Here is a 24591-nt window from a genome sequence, read left to right on the forward strand (position 1 = left end):
ACCTCGCCAACCTCGGTCTCAAGCAGCTGGTGTCCACCCCCACCCACCTCGCCGGACACACACTCAACGCAGTCTTCTCATCCTGCAAAGACATCGTCTTCAGCCACGCCACCGGACTCCACTGGACGGACCACAGCTGCGTCCACTTCACCTTCAAAAGAACGACGATCCACCACCACCAGCAACAGGTTGCTCGAAGAAGCTGGAACAAGATCACAGCTGACCAGCTCGCCGCTTCCCTGAGCCAGCACCCTCCCGCCAGCTCAGCGAACCCCAGCCAGGCCGCCGACAACCTCACGAAGTGGATCAGCAACTGGGCGGACGAACTCGCCCCACTGAGGACCCCGCCCAGCAGACCCGGCAGCAAGAAGGCCCCATGGTTCACCGACGAACTCAAGAGCTCCAAGAAGACTGCCGAGCCCTCGAGAAAGCCTGGAGAAGGGAACCAATACCGGACAACATGACCACCCTCAAGCTTGCCACCCGGAAGCACCACCAACTGATCCGCGCCACCAAGAAAACTGCATTCAAGGACAGGCTGGACAATAACGCACACAACTGCAAGGAACTCTTCAACATCGTGAAAGAGCTCTCCAACCCCAACGCCGGCAACAACGATATCACCCCATCGCAAGACCTCTGCAACTCCCTCGCCTCCTACTTCCACAACAAGATCGCGGACATACACAACAGCTTCAGCACTCAACGGACGCACGCCACGACCAAACCACCGCCCCCCACCACCACCCTCCGTGCCTGGACTCCGATCAGCACCGAAGACACCGTCCGCATGATGAACTAAATCCACTCCGGATCTCCGACCGACCCCTGCCCTCACCACGTCTTCAACAAGGCCGACGCTGTCATCGCACCCCACCTGCGGGACATCATCAACACCTCCTTCGACACCGCCACCTTCCCGGAGAGCTGGAAGCATGCCGAACTCAGCGCCCTACTCAAGAAACCCACAGCGGACCCCACCAAACTCAAGAATTACCGCCCCATCTCGCTCCTCCCGTTTCCAGCCAAAGTCATCGAGAAGACCGTCAACAAGCAGCTGGCCGCCTTCCTCGAGACGAACGGATCCCTCGACCCCTCACAGTGTGGCTTCCGAGCCAACCACAGCACCGAGACCGCCCTCATCGCGGCCACCGATGACATCCGAGCCCTGATGGACAACGGAGAAACAGCGGCCCTCATCCTCCTAGACCTCTCCGCGGCCTTCGACACTGTCTGCCACCGCATTCTAGTGCAGCGCCTCAGCAACGTCGGAATCCAGGAGAGGGCACTGGAGTGGATCATCTCCTTCCTCAACGGAAGAACACAGAGAGTCCGACTACCACCGTACAAGTCAGAGGCCACCGAAGTCCTCTGCGGCGTCCCTCAAGGATCCTCGCTGAGCCCCACCCTCTTCAACGTCTACATGACCCCCCTCGCGGCCATCGCACGCCAGCACAACCTCAACATCATCTCCTACGCTGACGACACCCAGCTGATCCTCTCCCTGACCAACGACCCCGCCACCGCCAGAGCCAACCTTCACGAAGGGATGAAACACGTAGCCGAGTGGATGACGACCAGCCACCTGAAACTGAACTCAGACAAGACGGAGTTCCTCATCCTGGGCTCCTCGCCCTCCGCCTGGGACGACTCCTGGTGGCCCCCCGCCCTGGGCCCCGCACCCAAACCGACAGACCACGCACGGAACCTGGGCGTCATCCTGGACTCCTCCCTCTCCATGACCAGACAAGTCAACGCCGTCTCCTCGTCGTGCTTCAACATCCTGCGCATGTTACGGAAGATCTTCCGGTGGATCCCCACCGAGACCAGGAACACGGTCACCCAGGCCCTCGTCACCAGCCGACTGGACTACGGCAACGCCCTCTACGCCGGAACCACCGCCAAGCTCCAGAAGAGACTCCAGCGGATCCAGAACACCTCAGCCAGACTCATCCTCGACATCCCACGACACAGCCATATTTCCGGACATCTGAGAGACCTGCACTGGCTCCCCGTCAACAAAAGAATCACCTTCCGTCTCCTCACCCACGCACACAAAGCCCTACGCGATCAAGGCCCGAGCTACCTCAACAACCGCATCAACTTCTACGCTCCCAAACGCCATCTCCGATCAGCCAGTCACGCCCTCGCCGCTGTCCCCGGCATCCGAAGAACGACAACAGGAGGAAGGTCCTTCTCCTACTTGGCCGCCAAGACCTGGAACTCCCTCCCGACCGACCTGCGCCTGACCCAAGACCACCTCTCCTTCAGGAAGAAGCTCAAGACCTGGCTGTTCGAGCAGTAGCAGCACCCCCTCCCCCCCCCCCCAAGCGCCTTGAGACCCTCCGGGTAAGTAGTGCGCTCTATAAATGTCTTGATTGATTGATTGAGGGCTTTGAGTGGAAAAAAAAACCTGGTGGTGCTCTAAAAGGTGCGGGGCAAACCTCAAAGGGGTGTGACCTATCTAAGTAGGGGTGTGGTCTAAATAAAGATAACTGGTGTAGCAGTACCCCTTGTGAAAAAAACTATGGCATTTATAGCTTTTCTGGCTGCTGGGAAAATTGTTACAGAATAAAGTGAAGAGAGAAAAGCATAATCGGAGCCTCCGGTCCTGACATAAATTGGTATTCAGTAATGGGTTATAAATAGGATTATGTTGGTGTTGAAAAAGGAATAGAGTTAGAGAAAGGCTAACTGTTCAGTTGCTTCAAAAAGGACAGGGAGGTCTCCTTTTAAATCCAATGGGGGACAAGGAGTAATGAACTGAAAAAATGTGTGTGAGTCCCTAACTTGCCATAGGGTAGGCAGAACAAAGCATATATTTTGGGAGAGGAGATTCTAGTTGCCCTTAGATACAGACCATTGCCACATGAATAATGAATCACAAGTGAACATTCAATAAAAAAATAAAACAATAATAGAAGAAAATATAATAGAAAAATTGTACAATTTATTTGGAAGATGATACAATCATAAAAACCGTTTTACTTTAAAAGTGTTTGAGTGCCACAAACAAACAATTAAAAACAGTGTCATTACATTTGAAAGGCATTTAAAAACATATTTATTGCAAAAGTTGTCGACGCAGCGTTTCGGTATATCAATAGGACCTTCATCAGGACAAGGTTCTTATAAAATTTGTGTTAAGTCGAAGGTACCAAGTTACCTCCACATTGTTCAATAGTAAATCCAGACTCTTCCTTGATGTGGAGCTTAGGACACTATATAGCTTCCTTGATAGTGTGCAGGACTTATCAATTAGGAGTGCTGTTTTAGAGTCAAGGGAGCCACCGAAGTTGATTAAATGGTTAATAAATTAACCCTCGAATATGGGGAAATGGGCAAGTCGTTGCAGCATATGGTTGAGTGCATCAATACTTGTGCTGTTTATTCATTGCCTTTTTAGAATTGGCTTAACTTCACTCCAGTATGCCTCAAGCTTTATAGTGCGCTTAAAACTTCAAGTCGGCCTACCTGCTCCTCTTGTTACTCTTCGTTTTTCAGGACGTATCTAAGGGCAACTAGAATCTCCTCTCCCAAAATATATGCTTTGTTCTGCCTACCCTATGGCAAGTTAGGGACTCACACACATTTTAACTGTTCAGTTGAGCATAAGGGATAGGCTTTGGATAGAGGTTAAGGTAAGTGTAACAGTAAAAGTTTTCTTCATTATGGATTGATCATTATTGAATTCTAATAAAAAATAAAACACATTATCACTACCAGTTCTTCTTTTTGTATTCATTATTCTCTTTAATCTTTTTGCCATATTTCCCATGTTAACATTCTGTTATCCTTGCAGTCCGTCCTATTTGAGTCGAGGGTAGGTGCGCATTCTCTAGCGAACATGCATAGAGCCATGTAGAGATACTCATTGAGAGATCTTGTGCTTAGATTCCAATAGTCCAATAGTAGACTGATCTCTAAAACCTACACACCTTTCAAGTGGATACTACAAATATTCTGGAAGACTCGAAAATCCAGATTGAGGGCTGGGGGAAAGTGAGATAGGTTTTGTAACGAGAGTAGGTGGACCATTCTTGTCATCAGTTTCTGGTCAAAGCTACTCATATATCTGACAAAGATTCTCGTACCACTGAAAAATACCTTTTTATGGATTAATACAGGCTACCTATTGCATTTCTACTATGGACCAGAAGCAATCATTTGGTGTTGTATGTTAAAATGTAATAAGCTTAATAATAATATTGTATCATTGAATATGTAAGATTCACTTCTTGCAAGCTCAGACTTTGTCGTAACCATCGTTTCACTCCATGTCTGCCTTTTCCTTTCATATGTAGGAGCAGCTTTGCACTTGCATGATTTTGCCATTCTGAACATCAAGTGGCTAGTGGAGAAGGCCTCATACTTGCCCAATTGTTACATTTGCTTCAGAAATGTGGGTTTGGTCCAGTTCAAGTTTTTCAATCCTCCCCCAGTGGGCCCACCACCGCCTAACTGTTCGGACTGGGTGTTGCTTGAGAGCTACCGGAAGCAGCTGAGTGACATTGAGGCTTTTGATAACAGGTGGGTTGATAAGTGGACATTTCTCTGGAAAGTGGTGGCTTTGCAATGGAATTATCTATCAGGAGTAACTGAGGCTAATGGTTTGTATTAGTCCTCCGAGGAGCCCTTATGGGCTTAGTAATCATTCTGTAATGTGATTTGTGTTTAGGAGACCCCTGGTATACTTCTCTACTTCTGGTTCTATCTGTGAGACTGTTTCTTCAGCATTTGTAAAAAAAATAAAATGTAAATCCATAATTGTAAAGCGCGAACTGCTCACCCTTACAGGTCTCAAGGCCCTGGGGGCCGTTGTGGAAAGTAAGTGAGCTATTGCCCAGAGTCACACAGTACTGAGCTGAGCTGCCGCCGGAGCCAGGGATCGAACCTAGAACCCTGTGCTCTAAAGTCAGCTACACTGGCCACTGCGCCACACCTCTCCACAGTCTTAGGAGTGGGGTTTTAACTGTTGTAATACACAGAATACCATAGCTAACTATATGATTTGCCTCATTTGTAGTTTTGATGCAATAGTATATTTGTGGAACATGGCAATTTGGGTGAGACCTGATGCTGTAAAGTTGAGGGTTATGTAAAGCATACCAAATTTTTAGTGCTCAGGGTCTTATTCAAGGTAATATTTATTCACTAAACCCTTAAAGTACTATCAAATGATCCCCTTAAATAAGAGCTTTTTCAGAGGCAGACAATTTGGGTCTGTGTTTGCTGATGACATCACAGTTGTAGATTTTGCTAATCTCTACACTGTGAATGAGAATGCTATTGGTGGAAGGATGTTTAACTCCTGCGTCAGAATAGCATTTTGTCTCTCCAAACATTGGGTCACATCAAATGCTTACAATGACCTGGACTCCACTTCCCCTCTTGCTAGTGGCACCTGGAATGATGTTGCCAATGTGGAACTGGCTCTGAATGAGACAGTGGAGATGCCCTGTTATAGTGCAGAGCGAATATAGACATTTGAGATATTAGGATCAACCGGCCTAAGAAAAGGTCAGCTGGCTTAATACTAGAAGACTTGAACAGGGAAGAAACTATCCAAGTACATTTTTTTAAAAAGGCCAAAATCAAATAAAAATTGTCAAAAATGTTGTCATTGTTTACTGTGGAAAAAATCATGTTTGCCTGTCTCCTTTAGAAAGCCTTATCTCTGTCTAGTACTAGTAGATTTTTCACTGACCGTGCTACATGTGTGATGAGGCCGGGCTACATATGTGACACTTGTGGTTCCCTGAGCCATGCTAAGTATATCACGATTTCACTTCTATTGATGGCAATTCCCTCACTTCCATGAAGACATAAGCGTTCTTGGCAATCTTTATCACACTGTGAACTGCCTGTTAGCTTGCGGCATGGAATATGATCCTATCTCGGGGTTACTTGATCATTTTCAGGCCTTGAAATCCCTTATCTCGTTCTCTATTTGCCTCTACACTATCCACACTTTATTTTATTTTAATAGTGTTTCACAGCGCGAACATGACCCTTGCTGGTATCAGAGTGCTTTACAGCATTACAGCTTGCAAAGTAGCAAAAGCAGTAATATCACATTTAATGCAAATTCACTGACAACATAAAGCCTTTGTTAATAACATATAGTCGTCGTTCAGGCCAGTGCAGGTTCCAGACAGTGTTGAGAAGCAGGGGGTTAAAGTTGGTGTTTCACGGAAGAGCGCGTTAGATAGATAATTAATCATGTGAGCGACTGGGGAGATAAGAGTCGTGATCTAGGGAAGAAATTTGTTCATAAGGAATTCTTTTACTTCTTTCTTAAATGATATGACCGAGGAATTTGTTTTGATTTTATGAAGTAATAAGTTCAGGCATTCCCAGAGAAGGCATGGTTGTAGCTTTTCGTCTTGTGGAATCTCTGAGGGTTTTGGAGAAAGGTGTTGGAGCTTCTGGTTGTTCTGGAGCCGCTTGAGAGTCCGAGTTTCTGGATGAAATCATTAGGGGTATTGTGGTGGAGGGCTTTATGTGTCATGCAGGCAACTTTTTGCTGAATTCTTGCTTCATAAGGGACGCAGTTGAGTGATTTGAGATCCGCAATGACGTGCTTGTATCTTTTAGAGCCAGTGATGAGTCTAGTGGCAGAGTTGAGCGAGGCCCTCAAAGGAGCAAATTTTGATCTGGGCAGTCCAGATAGGGTTGTTCTACCATAATCCACCCTGGTAGTCCCCAAGATTTGTACAGCATGTTTGAAATCGTTGGTGGAGACACTGATGTGCTCCTGCATGTTGAGGCTCTTATCAAGAGTAATGTCCAGTGACTTTGCAGAGTCAATGATTTGTGGGCTGTAAGCTGTTCCAGCCATTCTTCCATTATCAGTGCGTGGTTGGGTGGGGCGATTAGAAGGAATTTTTTTGAGTATTTAGTTTTAGGTGATTAGTTGATAGCCAGTTTTGAATTTCCATTAGTGTTGTGTTGAGAGAGCTGATGTCATCAGGGGAGGAACTTTTAGGTATAGCTGTGTATCGTCAGCGTACATGTGGTATTGCATGTTAGATGAGCTCTGAATATCTGTTAGGTGCTCCTTCAATAGGTTGAAGAGGGAGGGCAAAAGAGATGATCCCTGTTGGATCCCAAGTGTGAACGGCGTGGATGAGATGGAGATTAAGCGTGACTCTTTGAGATCTTTTAAGGAAGTAGGAGGAGAACCATTTAAGGACTAGACCTGTAAGGCCCATAAGGTGTTCCAGAAGGTCTAGTAGATTTGCGTGCCTAACCATATCAAATGTCAATGATAGGTCAAAGAGAACTAAGACAGGCTTGGTTCTGGTCCAGCATTTTTAATGCATCATCTACAATGTGTGTCATAGCAGATTCAGTGCTTAACCCAGATTAAATTTTTCTAATAGATGAAAATGATCGATATGTTTGCAAAGTTGAATGTTAACATATTTTTCCAGGTGGTTTGCCAGGGTAGGGATATTGGAAATAGGTCTGCAATTGTTACAGTCAGTTCCTGTGCTCCTGGAGATCAAATCTGTTCCCCCATCGAGTGTGAGATTACCAGAATCAACCGGAGCCACACAGGACCAATACCCGGGATACCGGGCCGCTTGCAGAAGCAGAGGCCTGTTTTAGCCCTGTCCGGTCTTTAACAATACCTAGAGTGAGCAGCCATTAAGGGACGTAAGCACTGCAGAAACCCACTACCAGAATGGCCCACCAATCCTCATTTTTGCACCTTCAACTAGCGAAACCGACAACCACAAGTCCCTAGGATGCACAGAGCCTAGCCGACCTTTCCACTCTGCACAGAGCGCCCCAGCCCGGTTACTGAGGAACTGGCTTTGCGCCCTTGTGACCTGAGCCCCCCGTTGGGAGCTCCTGGACTTGTCCCCATGTCCCCCTCTAGTGCCCTTTTCTAGGTGGCCTCCTTCTTTCCATCGGCGTAGCACGCAAAGCTACCGACCAGACCAGCACCTCTGGTCCCAGACGCACCAGGGCAGGTAACCAGTAACTGCTGGTGGTACTGTGGACCTTGTCACCCAATGACCCCAAGTCCCAAAGGAGACCCCCAGAAACCAACCTTAATTAACTATGCAACATATGCCTTTTCTCTCATAGATTGATTGATTGATTGATTGATTTTAAATTTATAAAGCGCAGCGAATGCCCGGAAGCATCTTGGAGCTGAGGGTAGGGATATTGGAAATAGGTCTGCAATTGTTACGGTCAGTTTGGTCCACTTTTGATTTTTTCAGAATGCAATATCATCTTGTTATATCTTCTTTCCACAATAAGGCTGTGTAGGAAAGTGCCCCTTTTTTACGTGGTCCCCCCCACTTTTTGCCCGGTATCTGATGCAATTTTGACAGACTTGCACTGGGTTCCTGCTGTCTAGGTCCCCAGTGCCAGGTCTCTTTCCCTAAAACTGTACAATTGGTCCCTCAATACCTTTAGCACCCCCTGTGAGTCCCAAGTAAATAGTACCCCTGGTGCCTATGGCAAAAGGCTAAAGAGAGTCCCTAAGGACTGTAACAAATTTTGTGACACCCTAAGGGACCCCTCAGCACGATCAAGCACACTGCCATTTCAGGCTGCATGCCATGGTGCAGAGAAAAGTGAAGACACAACATGGGCACATGAATTGGTCCTATAGAGGGTATAGGCACGCTAGAGGGAAGTAGCCCAATCGCTACTACCGGTCACACCCCTTTACGCTTCTAAATTAAGTATTTAGAAGGTATTTAGAAGGCACCATTGATGCCAGGAATTCAGATTAGACAGATCCCGAACAGGACAAAGAAGAGCGGCAAGGCTTTATAAATAAATAAATAAACGAGAACTGAAGACTGATGTGGCCTTTTGCGCAAAACCCTGCTTGCCTGCATCAGTCTCGACAGTCGTGACCGAGTGACTTGTCCCGCAGCTTAGCAACTACCAAAACCCTGGTAGATGCACAGCCCTTCGCAAACTGCCAGCAATCCCCCTCGGAGTAGAGGAGCTACTCCCTTGCAGTGCACAGGTACTGAAAAGCAAAGTCTGGTTCACCAAGTTGCTGCTACCCAGCCAGCATGATGCAGAAGCCCCTCCCGCCCCCCAGTAAGAGGTTCCTGTGCTCCTGGAGATCAAATCTGTTCCCCCATCTAGTGTGAGATTACCAGAACCAACCGGAGCCACACAGGACCAATACCCGGGATACCGGGCCGCTTGCAGAGCAGAGGCCTGTTTTAGCCCTGTCCGGTCTTTAACAATACCTAGAGTGAGCAGCCATTAAGGGACGTAAGCACTGCAGAAACCCACTACCAGAATGGCCCACCAATCCTCATTTTTGCACCTTCAACTAGCGAAACCGACAACCACAAGTCCCTAGGATGCACAGAGCCTAGCCGACCTTTCCACTCTGCACAGAGCGCCCCAGCGCGGTTACCGAGGAACTGGCTTTGCGCCCTTGTGACCTGAGCCCCCCGTTGGGAGCTCCTGGACTTGTCCCCTTGTCCCCCTCTAGTGCCCTTTTCTAGGTGGCCTCCTTCTTTCCATCGGCGTAGCACGCAAAGCTACCGACCAGACCAGCACCTCTGGTCCCAGACGCACCAGGGCAGGTAACCAGTAACTGCTGGTGGTACTGTGGACCTTGTCCCCCAATGACCCCAAGTCCCAAAGGAGACCCCCAGAAACCAACCTTAATTAACTATGCAACATATGCCTTTTCTCTCATAGATTGATTGATTGATTGATTTTAAATTTATAAAGCGCAGCCAATGCCCGGAAGCATCTTGGAGCTGAGGACTAAGGGTCGAGACTAGAACGAGTGCGGGAAGGCATTAGAGGTCTGTTCGGAATAGCCAGGTCTTTAATACTTTCCTGAATAAAGTGAGATTAGGACTGTTCTTAATTGAGAGAGGCACGAGATTCCAGAGTTTAGCAGATCTTAGCAGGAAACTTCTACCTCCCAAACGAGCCTGCTTGAACCTGGGGACTTGAAGCAGTTTCAGTTGCACAGATCTAAGGTTCCTGGACGGCACATAGTACTTTATCCTAGAAGTCAGGTAAGAGGGACCACTTCCCTGAAGTGTCTTGAACGTGATGCAAAGTGACTTAAAAATGATTCTTTTCTGACCAGCAACCAGCGGAGCGCTGCCAGCCGCTAGGACACTGGTTCGTGCTTGGGAATGTTCATGATCAGTCTGGCAGCTGCATTCTGTAGACGTTGGAGCTTACTCAGGTACTGTGATTGGATCCCTAGATACAGTGCATCACTATAGTCTAGCCTGGAAATGGCATGGGCAGTTACCACGGTTTTCAGGGTGTCAGGGGAAATAAAAGATCGAATCTTCCTAATCAATTTTAATATGGCCCAGAAGCTGGCCGTGAGGCAGTTAATCTGGTTGTCGAAATCACCCCTAGGTTTTTGACCTTGGATACTGGTGTGGGGCATTCGCCCAGCTCAGTGGGCCACCATTTTGGAGACCAGCTTAATGGGTTGGCGCCCAGCAGTAGGACTTCAGTTTTGCTACAGTTTAATTTAAACCAGTTGAATAGCATCCAGTTGTTGACGTGGGACAAACAGATGTTAAAATGTTCAGCCACCTCGTCTTCGTTGTTGGTAATGACACTACCACTTGTGTGTCATCTGCATAGCTGATTACTGAAAACCCGAATTGTCTGATCAGTGCGACCAATGGGGCTACGTAGACATTGAAGAGTGTAGGGCTCAAAGATGAGCCCTGCGGCACTCCACAATGCAGATCGAAAGATTGTGAGCTTGTTCCGTCTAACTCGACTCTGAAGGCTCTGTCAGGGAGGTATGACGACAGTAGAGTCGTGGCGGATTCGTGGACACCCAGCTCGGACAGTCTCCTAATTAGTAATTTGTGGTTGACGGTGTCAAAGGCCGCCGATAGATCTAATAATATCAAGGCGGCCTTCCCATCACCATCCAAGGCTTTCCTAAGCTCTTCGCTTGCAGTGATTAAGGCGGATTCAGCAAGGAAGGCACCCTCAAACCTTCTCCAGACAGAGCTCTGGGTTGCATAGGCCTCCTTGGGATTCTCAGTCACCAGGGAAGCATTGCTGCGTAAAGATGCATTTAAGTGAACTTTTTACTTAACTGTAAAAATCAGTATTTAAAAAAAGTACTTAGTTGATAACTAAGTTCTTTGTATCAAAATGTACATAAATAAACGACTGATTCAATGCCTCTGTGAGTACAATAAATGCTAGGCACCACCCTCTGATGAGCCTAAACTACTGCTCCCCCATACTACCACAGAAGAGAGCATTTAGTGTTATAATTTTTGCCTCTGTAAGCCAACAAGGGCTTTATACAGTGTACCTCGTTTTGGTCCAGTATATAAAAAGCCAGCTTCCTACAGGCTGTAAAACCCATTGAATGCCCTCCTAATTACAGATGGATAAGGTGGTTGAGGCAGATACGATGAGTTTGAAAGATGCAGCTAAAGTGCTGGTGGATAGATCTAGTTCTTGGTAGCCTGCAAGCGTGTTCTATTTTAACAATATCAAAAAACCAATAAGATACTACCATTTAGATCAATGAAATGCAAAGAAGCCTTTTCAGAATTCATGGTACACTTATTTGTAAAACATTCTCTCTGAATGCACCCACTTTCATTTGATATTGCCAGTAGTTTGTTAGTAGTCTTTCTAAAACACTACATACCACTAAATAAGCCACTGTAGAATGCAACAAGGACACGGACAAATAAGTTACAACTATTTTAGGATCTCTTTTATGGGAAAGTAATTTGCTTTGGAGCCTTCCTGGGGGTGCTAAGGTGATAAGAAAGTTTTGGAAGAGTTGAGGCCATTGGCCACCCCATATCCCAGGCTGCAGAAAACATTAAGCTTGGTGTTAGGCGTATGATCGTAAGTAATGTACACAGTCAAGGGGACAGGGGTGGACCCACTCCTAGTGATAAATTAAACATACAGGGGGTATGCCTTTACTTCTCTAAATCCTGTGCGTCCCAAATTGAAAGTCTGTTATTTCAGGGTAGTAATAATATGGCTAGAAAAAACAAGCACTCAAGTGGCACAGAACACAGTAGCATGACGAAGGAAGGCTAAAGCTGGAGGTAAAGAATTGCTTGTGTACTGTAGAGTAGACCAAACTATGGATAGAGCAGACAGCTGAACATTTCCTTATCTGCAATCTGTTTCAGTATTTCTGATGAAGCACATTTAGAAATTGTTGTTGCTGTTTGTCTATGTACAATCTCCTTCTCCTACTGACTGCTCTCATCCTGTTGTTTTTCCTCAGTTTGGTGAGGAACATGTCCCTGGTGACTGAGAATCCTGAGGAGGCCTATCCAACCCAGAGCTCTATCTGGAGAAGGTTTGAGGGTGCCTTCCTTGCTACTATCAGCCTCGTCTCCTACGCCCCGGTCTTCAAGAAGTACTTTTATGAAGGTTTAAAGGAGCTTTATGATGACAATATCCAGTACATCGAACTGCGGGCATTACTGCCACAGGTATAGTCAGTTTCCATGTTGGTTTGTTTGCTGTCAGTATAGGCCCATTTAAGAAATCTTGCAAGTTGTTTTACCTTGTACCAGTGGATATTTCACATTTATGAGTGTTTCATTGGATTTTCTAAAGATTCAGACGTGTCACTGTGAATAGTCACTTAGTTAAGGTCTTTGTTAGATCGGAAGGGCTCTAAAAATACTTTGGCCCTCCATACTCATTTTGCTGTTTCATACTGTCAGTTAAAAAAATTACCCGGACAAAAAACCTTACCCATCACTGCTGGCAGACAGGCAAGTTCCGCGCAATGGCATATCATGGGACGGCTTTCATGTAAAACGTATGCTGATTTGCAGTGCGTTGGCATCTATGAAAGAGCACACACCATCCTGGATGAAACCAGACCTTATTTTGGTTGTTTGGTAGTTTTATGTAGCGCAAACTCAGTTTAAGGACATTAAAGCGCTTCACATGATCACCAGATTACATTACACATGGTCAGATGTTTTCTTTTTTGGCATATGGTGATAAAGTAATTTGCCTAGGATCACAGGAGGTTGAGTCGAAGTTGGGTCATAAAGTTGGTTCTTCAGTTCTAAAGGTGGCAGCTCTGGCCGCTAGGTTACATTTCCCTTATCTGGCCCCACCCCGTAGTGTGTTTGTGGAAGGAAAATGACAGCTCTCCCACATACTAACGCATCACAGGGCACGGAAGAAACGGGCATTAGCCAAGCAAGAAAGTGGTTGCTGTATATATTCCATTTTGTATTTGCTGTTGCAAGATGATGCCTAAATGTTTGCTAACATTTTATGGGGCTTTTTTTTGTCAGAGCTGCCCAGTGAGTATCTTTGTCTTTTCACAAAGAGCATTTTTCCCTTCAGTGACCAGTCACTTTTTTTGCTATTTTTCGTTCAACTCAATAGGGTTCTTTTTCCCAACTTTTAACAATTTCACTAAAAGTGAAGTTAAAAAAAAATCAGACAAGTTAAAGTTATAACAAGCATTGGCATAGCCAATAGGTCTCGCCTTTGGGACCCTATAAGTATTTAGGTATGCAGCACAATAGCCATACTGCAACAACATTAACTGTTGCATGGCTAAACACTTATAAGGTCCCAAAGGCGAGACCTATTGGCTACGCCAATGCTTGTTTTAATATACCACAGAGCAGGGTGCAGTGCAGGATGGTTCACAATTGGAAGGGGATGAAGATGTTTCGCTCATTAGGATTGACTCGCGTCTGTTTGAGGTTTTCTAAATAAACCTGACATGGATAGACCTCTCTGTAACGTCCACAGCAGGGTCCAGTAGTTCTTCATTACATTCAAATATTAGGTTGAATCGGCAGAGGCCCCAACAGGTAAAGTTGATATCTTTGACAACATCCTGAACATCACCCTCTGTTGCCCCCTTCAACTGAGACTGAGGTACAGGACTGCCAGGATTTGGTATCTGATAAGATAAGGATATGGTCATGTTCGAGGCATGTGGGCTGCTGAATTCATATCTGTGCATAGATCGCCGCCTAGTGTTGGGTCCGGATGATTGCACATTGTTGTCCTGGAAGAGTCTTCGAAGTATCACGAGATAGGTGGCTCCTCCCCTGGACTACAGTGCGCATGGGCATCGCCTCCATCCCCAGATTGTTTTTTTCCGCCATTGGGTTCGGATGTGTTTCGGTTCCCTCTGTCGGAATCGATAGTTGTTTAACTTTCCTAACTTGAGACCAAAAGGTCTTTAGGATTTGCGTCGGTATTGTCCATCGTTCGGGTTTTGTTTATTCATCGGCTCCGAACACTTGCTGCCCTTCCGCGTGCTGTCGGCGCGGACGGGCCTACACGACGCTCCAGACTACTCAACATGGAACGAACTCCGTTTAAGAGGTGCCCGGTGTGCACCTCAAAGTATTCACACCTCGACGTGCACCCAGTGTGCAACAAATGTTTGTCGCCGGACCACGATGAGGCCAGGTGTATGGCCTGCTCCAAGTTCCGGTGCAAGAAGACTCTCAAGCTTCGTAGGGCCGCTAGACTCCAGGCCCAGTTATCGGCGCCCCCGCCGGACAACATCTTTGAGGAAGACGTTTATGACGACACCGTCCTACAAGTTTCGGACTCCAGCCCGGCGTCGGAGGATGAAAACTACGACGCGGGGGACGAGGAGTTTGAGGAAGTCGTCGGAGAGGTAGGGGACGACGACGGGGCCATTGCCACCGTGGAGGATAGCTCAGAGGAGGAGCATCCTCAGACTGACTCAGGGGTCAATCCCCATTATACGGCCCAGGTCGAGGGATCGCCTTCGGGCCTTACCCAAGACCTTACTACTCGTCCCACGGCCCCGCCTCCGGGCCCAGCCACGGACATTGGTGATGCGCCACTCCCGGTACAGAAACCGAAAGTGAAGCCATCAGGGTCCACACCAGCGGTGTCGAAACCGAAAGTGAAAGTCGCACTGGTGAAACTAAAGGCTCCAAAGGCCTCAGCGCCTAAGACGTCCAAAATGGCCGCCGACATCAAGAGCCGCGCCAAGATGGCCGACCCGAAGACCCCGGTGTCGAAGCCGAAGGCGAAGACGACCGACGCGGCCGCGTCGGCGCCGAAGAAGGTCGACGACCCGAAAAGAGCCTCGAAGAATCGTCAAGACGACCCCGAAGCTCTGGCTGCGCCGATTCCGGTCGACAAGGCCAAGGGTGGTGATGTGTCGGCTCCGAAGACCGTGCCTTTGATCGCCGACCCGACTCCAGACTCGGGGAAATCGCTCGAGCCGGCCCAGCCCTCACTGTCCTTGACCAAGAAGGTCACGGAGTCCCTTCAACGTATTCGGAAGGACGCATTGGCTCCCGGACCGAAGGATGTGGTGCCGAAGCCTCCACAGAAACCGGCAAAGGCGCAGACGCCAATCCATTTCACGCTGCCGCCGAAGACGACGCCGAAGGCTTTCGCTCCAAAACACGGGGCCGGGGCGCCCTTGAAGCTGGTGTCGGCGCCGAAAGCATCATTGGTGGTGTCGCAGCCTCGGCTCCAGCCACTCGCGGACGAGGAGCGTCGAGAGGTTATCATCGACGCCAACACAGGCAAACTCTCTCTCCTTAAAAGGAAGATCACCCTGGAGCCAGTGTTGGAACATTTTCGTATTCCACTCAAAAGGAAGTTGGACTCTGCGGGTACTTCTGCCCCTGTGGAGCCTGCATCTCCACAAAATTTAGAACTCTCACCAGCTCACTCTATCGCTGGGGAAGGCGACGGAGATGAGGAGGACGAGTACAATTATCCAGCGTACTCGGATCCGGAGGAGGTCCATGAACCTTGGTCTGCTGGAGGCGACCCTGAGGACCCTCAGACAGGTCATGAACCACAACTTTTTGCAGCAAAAACTTCTCCAACAGAGGACTCAGCAGCCTTCAACGCTCTGATTGAGAGAGCTGCGGCTAACCATGATGTCGACCTCCATGCGGACCCAGTGGATGTCGATTTTCTGTTTGACACCTTCTCGGTGGCTGAAAAGACTGTCAAGACATTGCCTATGCTCAAGGGGGTGCTGAAGCACGCGCCTGAGGTTTTCAAGGATCCCACTCGGGCGCGAGTCATCAATCCTCGTATTGACAAAAAATACAAGGCAGCGCCCACTGATCCAACGTACATCAAGGGACACTTGCCACTGGACTCTTTGGTTGTATCCAACGCACGCAAGCGGGCAAACTCGCAAACCACGGGTGATGCTCCTCCCCCAGATAAAGAATCGAAGATCTTTGAAGCCTCAGGAAAACGTATTGCTGCACAGGCAGCTAATATTTGGCGCATTTCAAACACGCAGGCCCTACTTGCACGCTACGATAGGGCGCACTATGACACCCTAGAAACACTTCTGCAGCACTTACCTGATCAGTACAAAGAGGGTGCTGAAATGTTAATTCAGGAGGGGAAGCTAATCACCAACGCTTCCATTAAGTGTGCACTGGACGTGGCTGATACCGCCTCCAGGGCTATCAACACTAGTGTGTTACTGCGTAGACATGCATGGCTTAGAATATCAGGGTTTAAACCAGACATACAGACAACCATCTTAAATCAAACAGTTAATCCAGACCACCTGTTTGGCCCTGAAGTGGATGCGACCCTTGAAAAAATGAAGAAAGACACGGACACTGCTAAGTCTATGGGGGCCCTCCAATCCCAGCAATTTTGAGGTGGTTCCTTTCGCCGCTCCAATAACAGAGGCACCTCAAGGGGTCAGGCATCACAATCCACGCAGTACTTTAAAAGCAACACCCAAACCTCATACACCAACAAGGGTAGAGGTGGCTACAGGGGCAACAACGTCAAAGGCAGAGGACGTGGAAACAACAGCTCCAGGTCCTCCACCACCAACAAACAGTGACACCTTGTCACTGCCCCCCGACCACACAACACCGGTCGGGGGGAGACTCCAGCAGTTCCTGCCCGCGTGGAAATCCATCACCACGGACAGGTGGGTCAAATCTCTTATCCAGTTCGGTTACTGTCTGGAACTCACTTCCACTCCTCCAAACATACCTCCAAGAAACCGTCCTATGTCCGGCGAGCACTTGCACTTGTTGCAGCAAGAAGTCCAAGTCATGCTGCAAAAAGGAGCAATAGAGCTCGTTCCACTGCAAGAAAGGGGAACAGGAGTTTACTCTCTGTACTTTCTAATCCCCAAAAAGGACGGATCCCTCAGGCCCATCCTGGACCTCAGGCCCCTCAACTGGTACATTCTGTCAGAACACTTCCATATGCTCACGTTGCAGCAGGTTCTCCCTCTGCTTCGGCAGGGGGACTTCCTGGCTATGCTAGATCTCAAGGATGCATACTTTCACATTCCCCTGCATCCTTCACACAGGAAGTACCTCAGATTCACAATTCAAGACCAGCACTACCAGTTCAGGGTTCTGCCTTTCGGGGTCACCACAGCGCCAAGAGTTTTTACAAAGTGCCTGGCGACTGTGGCGGCACATCTAAGACGCCAGAACATCCACGTCTATCCTTATCTGGACGACTGGCTCATTCAGGCAAAGTCAGAACAGCAGTGCGCCGACCACGTGTCCCGCACCATTCATCTCCTGCACGATCTGGGATTCTCGCTGAATTACCCAAAATCCCATCTCCAACCCGCCCATATACGGCAGTATCTGGGCGCGACAATAGACACTCTGGCAGCCACTGCGCAGCCAAATTCAGTAAGAATCGCCAGTATCCAGACGCTGATCCAACGATTCAGACCTCAGCATTCGCTTCCAGCGAAGGTGTTCATGCAGTTGATAGGCATGATGGCCTCCTGCATCTCCATAGTCCCGCACGCGAGGTTACATATGCGTCCGCTTTAGGAGTGCCTAGCACGTCAGTGGACTCAGGCTCACGGGCAACTAACAAACCTAGTGTTGGTGAGCGGTCGAGCATACAACTCTCTGCATTGGTGGAATCCACAAAACCTTTGCAAGGGCCGACCGTTCCAAGAGCCTGTGCCACAGATTATCCTGACGACGGACGCTTCTCTCCAGGGATGGGGAGCGCATGTACTCCACTACACAGTGCAGGGGCTATGGACACTACAGCAAAGGAAGATGCACATCAATGTACTAGAACTGATGGCGATCTTCATGGCCTTAAAGGCATTCAAAGTACATCTGTGCAACAAGGTCGTGTTGATCCGGACGGACAACATGACGGCCATGTACTACATTCAGAAACAGGGAGGCACACACTCTCCGCAGCTGTCTCATCTGGCTCAGAGCATGTGGAAGTGGGCCATTCAGAGGAACATATTCCTCATGGCGGAGCATCTCCCAGGCAAGGACAATCAGATGGCGGACCTGCTCAGCAGGCACAGCCACCAAATGCACGAGTGGGAGATACATCCATCAGTACTCCAACTGTACTTCCGAAGGTGGGGTCATCCAGAGATAGACCTGTTCGCCACAAGGGAGAACGCAAAATGCCAAAGCTTCGCCGCCAGGTTCCCACACCCGGAATCGCAGGGCAATGCGATGTGGATGAACTGGTCAGGCAGATTTGCGTACGCTTTTCCCCCAGCACCTCTGATACCGCTGGTGGCACGCAAGCTCAGGCAGCTCTCGATGACTCTCATCCTGGTTGCTCCAACGTGGGCTCGCCAACCATGGTACACCACGTTTCTGGAACTTTCCGTGGTACCGCATCAAAGGCTTCGTCTCACACCCAGCCTTCTGACGCAGAGCCATGGCGACATTCAGCACCCAGATCCGCAACAGCTCAACCTGGCGATCTGGCTCCTGAAGTCCTAGAGTTTGGCTACCTCAATCTTCCCCCCGATTGCATTGACATCATTCGGGAGGCAAGGAAGCCCACTACTAGAGCATGTTATGCGGCTAAATGGAAGCGGTTTGTCGTTTACTGTGTAAACCACGACATTGACCCGCTGGATGCTTCCATTCAGAACATCATTTGTTACCTGTTCCATCTGTACCAATGCAATTTGGCGTATTCTTCCATCCGCATTCACCTGTCTGCTATGGCCGCATACCTCCAGAATAGGCAACACCTATCACTTTTCAAGGTTCCTGCTATCAAGACATTTCTGGAAGGACTCAAAAGGGTCATTCCACCACGGACACCACCAGCCCCAGAATGGAACCTCAATGTGGTTCTTACAAGGCTGATGGGTCCTCCTTTTGAGCCACTGCACTCTTGTGAGCTTCAGTTTCTGACTTGGAAGGTGGCTTTCTTAGTAGCAATTACATCGCTACGGAGGGTTAGTGAGTTACAGGCACTCACCATCCAAGAACCATTTTTCCAAGTACATGCTAACAGGGTGGTGCTCCGCACTAACCCTAAATTTCTACCCAAGGTTGTATCTCAATTCCACATGAACCAGACAATTGAGTTGCCAGTGTTTTTTTCAAAACCCTGAGTCGCTGGCGGAGCGGATGCTCCACACCCTTGACGTTAAAAGAGCCTTAATGTACTACATTGACAGGACAAAGGATTTTCGAAAGACCAAGCAACTTTTCGTTGCATTTGCCTCACACCACAAAGGTAACGCTATTTCAAAAGCTGGTATCGCTAGGTGGATAGTGAAATGTATTCAGATCTGTTACGCTAAGGCTAAACGCACTCTCACAATTCCACCAAGAGCCCACTCCACCAGAAAGTTGGGGGCCTCTATGGCTTTCCTGGGGAACATTCCCTTAGAGGATATTTGTAGAGCAGCCACATGGTCTACCACACATACTTTTACTAAACATTACTGTGTAGACGTGCACTCTAAACAGCAGGCAGCTGTTGGTCAGGCTGTTCTCAAAACACTTTTTCAAACTGCTGCAGCTGGCACGGGCGGCCGCCAATAATAGGAGGACTGCTATGTATTCTATGCACAGATATGAATTCAGCAGCCCACATGCCTCGAACTGCAAATGCTACTTACCAGTATGCATCTGTTCTTGGCATGTAGGGCTGCTGACATTCATATCGCCCGCCCTCCTCCCCGGCGCCTGTAGCAGCTGCAGTATTCATATATATATATGCTCATAGCATGGTCATCACTCACATAGTTCACTCCATCTCTGCCAATGGCTAAAAACAATCTGGGGATGGAGGCGATGCCCATGCGCACTGTAGTCCAGGGGAGGAGCCACCTATCTCGTGATACTTCGAAGACTCTTCCAGGACAACAATGTGCAATCATCCGGACCCAACACTAGGCGGCGATCTATGCACAGATATGAATGTCAGCAGCCCTACATGCCAAGAACAGATGCATACTGGTAAGTAGCATTTGCAGTTTATCCCTTTGTTGCTGTGGAGATAGGTGTGTGCTAATTACATGCATGTATACAGGTAGGTTCATCTTGGAGATCATTTTTTTATCTAATTTGTTTAGTCTTTTGTGAGAAGTATCTACAGTTCCACATAGCAATTGACGAGTGGTTTCTACAGAGTATATTAGGCAGGGGGTTGTCAATCTTAAACAGTGCCATCAGTAGGACAGGATTGCACATTGGAGTGGAGGGCAGTAGTAAGAGTGACACAGAGCAGTGGTGCTGTAGAGAGTGGCACGGGTCCTAGAGGACAATGGCGCACAGAATGGCACAGAGTACAACATTGGGGAGGGTAGTACAGAGCATGAAGTGCAGTGCATGCAAATGGACAGAAGCAGTCACAAAATGGGTTCCACTGAGGAGTGCCGCAGACTAGGGCTTAGGCATGCACAGTAACAGTGTGGAGAATGACACAGGATGTGGACAGAGAGCATGGAGGTATTACAGTACGCAGCGTTGGTATTTGGCAACGCGACCTTCTATAAAGTTGACAGTGGCCTTCTGAGCAAAACCTTGGGGCCTGGAACTAATTCTTTAAGCCCCTACAGGATGAAAAGTGCAGCAGCATTGAATATGGCCTAGAAAGCATCGGGGATAGAAGCTGTGACGTGCGTTGTGCAAACTACAGATGGTCGCAGCGCCCAGTTCCGAGGGTGGGGCAGGCTGTGGTGTCATCGGCGCACAGAGTGAGTGGCACAGGGCTTGAAGGGCGGCAGTGCAGAGCGTGACCTAGCACCAAGGTTAGCAGTGTACTGGCTGGCACCTGGAAGGAAGGCAGAAGTAAGGCAAGAGACATGGAGGGCAACAGAAACAAACATAAAAAAGCTAGTGCCGCGGGGTGGTTCAGTTCATGGGTGTGGGGGAGGGCAGCAGTTCAGGGAGTGGCAGAGCGCACACATTGCACCGTTCAGAGGTTGGAACCAGGCGTGAAGGGCAGCAGTGCTGCGACGTCCAAGGCTGTGCCCTGTCACACTATCTGCGTGAGCGACCTTCTGCAGAGCCCTCCCTATCAGGGACTCGCAGCCAAGGAGGGCCTGTGAGCTGCCATGGGATGGGCGCAGCCTCCAACGCCTGCCACTCCAGGGCCCTGCAGATAAGTGAACCGTAGTAAATTAAGAGAGACGGGTAGAGGGCGGGGCGAGACCGAGGAGGAGAGGGAGACGAATGAGACGAATTAAGGTGGTGAGGGAGAGCATGGGGAGAGAAGAGACAGGTGGACAGTGGAGCGGTAGATTAGAAAGATGTGGGAAGAAGAGACGGAGATAACGAGCGTCGCGGATCATAGAGAGGGAGGTAGAGGTGGCCAGACAGAGGGAGAGAGAAGAAAGGAAGGGACATGGGGCAGATAGCCTTAGGAAGAGACAGCAGATCTAGCTGTAGAGCCGAATGTTGAGACATTTGAGGAGATAAGAGGAGGAGGAGAGAGGCTGGAAGAGAGTGGGTGGCACAACAAGTGTAATAATGGCGTAGACAGGGTGCTAAAGAACTAATGCGAGCAAGGAAAATTACCTCCCTTCCTCTGACACAGTTGGGGAATAACACGTGGAAAATAATGTGCTCCAAAGGTGTATAAGCAATTGGCAAAGGCATCTACCCTCAGATGCCAAAATATTGTACCCACAGCTCAATTAATAAGGCACAACCTCCTAACCGAAAACTGGAAGAGAGCACAATGTATGCAACACATCATCCATCACGTGACGATTTAGACTCTGCTTTATGATACGAATTCTCAAAACCTGGAAAGTTATTTGGACGGCCAAAGTTCTACAAGACCATTCAAATGGCAGAATATACGCAAGACAAAGAACAAACTACAACAAGCATTGGCCGTGCGGCCGTGAAAATTACGTGGCCGCGAAATTCGAATGGCAGAATATACGCAATACAGCTATCACTAATGTAACACAACGCAAGTTCAAATGGCAGAATATACGCAATACAAATATCACTAATTTAAGACAATGCAAGAAAGCCCAAGAACAAACTACAACAAGCATTGGCCGGGGGAAAGTGATCGCGATGCACTTAATGACCTGTGACGAAGGAAAGAGAGATGGCGGCTGCGTACGCGCGTGTAACTGCAAGTGTGAGGCCAGCAAAAGCCTGTGGGTAAGCACTTTCAAAACCCACTTACTAAATGTCTCGCAGTTCAGAGCATGCGCTGGCTCAGCGAGACCTAAAAAGGAACTATCTTTTTATGATTATAACTTGTTTGAGTGTTCTTACTTCCCTTCCAGTGAACTTGTATTTTGTTCGTTTTTTAATTTTACACAATAGCAGATATTTATTGTTGGACCTTTACCCTAGAGGTAAGTATCCCATTGGTTACTACCTGTCACTCCCCTTAACGCCCCTGAATTGAGTATTTAGAAGGCACCCTTGATGCCAGGAATTCAGATTAGACAGATCCAGAAGAGGACAAAGAAGAGCAGCGATGCAACGAGAATGTTAAATGTCGTATACTTGTAAAGCGCACAGCTGCCCCAGCAAAGGGGCGTCCCGGCGCTGTATACCGCTGGGGAACCCATCCTGGCTTTTCCTGTGAAATGGTCCCTCCTGGGCATCTCCAAGGTGAAGACAAGTATCCCCGGCGCTGATGGGGCCGTTAGTAGAGATTAAGCAAGCTATTGCCCAGAGTTGCTGAGTGGGACCCATGGTTGGAGTAGGCACCGAGGCGAGAATTATCGAGTCCGCTGACCATGGCCCAAGACCCTGCCGCGTCGGGAATCGAACCCTGGTCCCGGGTCGACCTCTGCCGCCTCTAACCAGTAAGCCACACCACTCTACAGACTCTGAAGACTGCTGTGGAATTTTGGTGCAGAACCCTGCCTGCCTGCACCAGTCTCGACAGTGGTGACCAAGTGACTTCACCTCAATGTTTTTGGCACATAGATGGCTACTTGTCATGTGATTCTGGTTTCTCACCCATACATTTAGTGGTCTGCAATAGAAATCTTTTATACACTTGATTAAGTTACGTAGACATAAATTGAGTGCTTGAAAATTATGGGGATAGATGAGGCACTACAAAATGCAGCTAAAACCCCTAATGAAGTTGATTCAGACCAGCAGTTTGTTTGTATTTGTGAACAGGAAAGTGAAGCACTTGAATATTCCTAGAGATGGAACTCTACTCTGTTGGTTATGTTCTCGGAAGCTGTGTGTGATGTGTTGTGGGGGAGTCCTTGAGCAGAGGTAAGGTTGAAATGAAGGAAGGAAAACGTTCCAGAGCACCACCTTTCAGTAATTCTAAGAAGCACCAAAGATATTTAATAAATGTATAATGTATTCCCATACAGTGAGAAACTTAGCATGTGTAAAAATGGTGTAAAAATGCACTTTCTCTGGGCTTTGTTACACAAAAAAATATGCAAGTGTAATACTTTCTAAATTCCTTGTAGCAAACCACATATTGACGCCAGATAAATACTGTCTGGCCTGCCTGATCAGCCCATTTCACTGCATTCCACAACACTGTAGGTTCTATTTATTTATTTATTTATTTATAGTTCTTGATATAGTGCTACAAACCAGTTAGAGTGTCAGCGTGCTTTAAGGTGCCGATCGGCTGATAGTTACTACAACAATATAAATATATCAATGATACTAGCAGGAATAAATTTTGCTTTAATGGACTACAGCAGGATATAAAAAGTGGCTGATTTAGATATGCATTCAACAAGTAGCCAAGATTACGATTATAGTGAACCATAAATTAGTTGTGAGTGGTTGAAACACATCATAATTTGTAAGCGAATAGAATGTACAAGGGATGAAGGTATATATTCTTGCAATTGAGGTGTGGAAAATATGAGTTGAAGCATAGGACATTCATAGGACATTCACAATTAGCCATTTTATAGTAAATTAGCCTAAGAAGGTAGAAGTCTTAAGCCACAGGGAAGAACATTCTATATCTTAAGCGTGTTTCTGGAGAAGGATGTCTTGATAGTGGATCTTTTTTTGAAACAAGAGGTATTAAGGAGCAGTTGAGGTTTACTTCTTGGAGCTCTGCCACAATCTGATCTCTCCGTTTCTGTACAAAATATGACGTAAAGTTGAGGGTATAGTATTATACACATAGAAGTAATATTCTACTTAGTCTTAGTCTTTGTCAAATAATATTGATTGAAATGACTGAATGAATGTCGGCATGTTTATGGTATTCTCTCTCCTTGATAAGTCTATTGATTTTGAAGTGGAGTCTAAATGAGATAGGGTGTCAAAGCTGCTTTGAAGCTGGCAAAGGACGGTGATACTCTGAGTTGCAGCGGAAGAGCATTCCATAAAACAGGACCTGCCGCTAAAAGGACCC

General features: G+C 47.9%; 1 protein-coding gene across 5 annotated transcripts in view; it reads left to right on the top strand.

Moving 5' to 3' along the window:
- LOC147733979 (adenosine deaminase 2-like) overlaps nucleotides 1-24591 on the top strand; it is a 496154-nt gene that overhangs the window by 317102 nt on the left and 154461 nt on the right. For all 5 annotated transcript variants that reach the window (XM_086952891.1, XM_086952892.1, XM_086952890.1 and 2 more), the window contains 2 exons: nucleotides 4305-4530; nucleotides 12257-12467. In XM_086952891.1, the coding sequence (XP_086809017.1) occupies nucleotides 4305-4530; nucleotides 12257-12467 (437 nt within the window). The remainder of the gene's footprint in view (nucleotides 1-4304; nucleotides 4531-12256; nucleotides 12468-24591) is intronic.

This window comes from Lissotriton vulgaris, chromosome 1_2, assembly GCF_964263255.1.
Source record: "Lissotriton vulgaris chromosome 1_2, aLisVul1.2, whole genome shotgun sequence".
NCBI lineage: Eukaryota > Metazoa > Chordata > Amphibia > Caudata > Salamandridae > Lissotriton > Lissotriton vulgaris.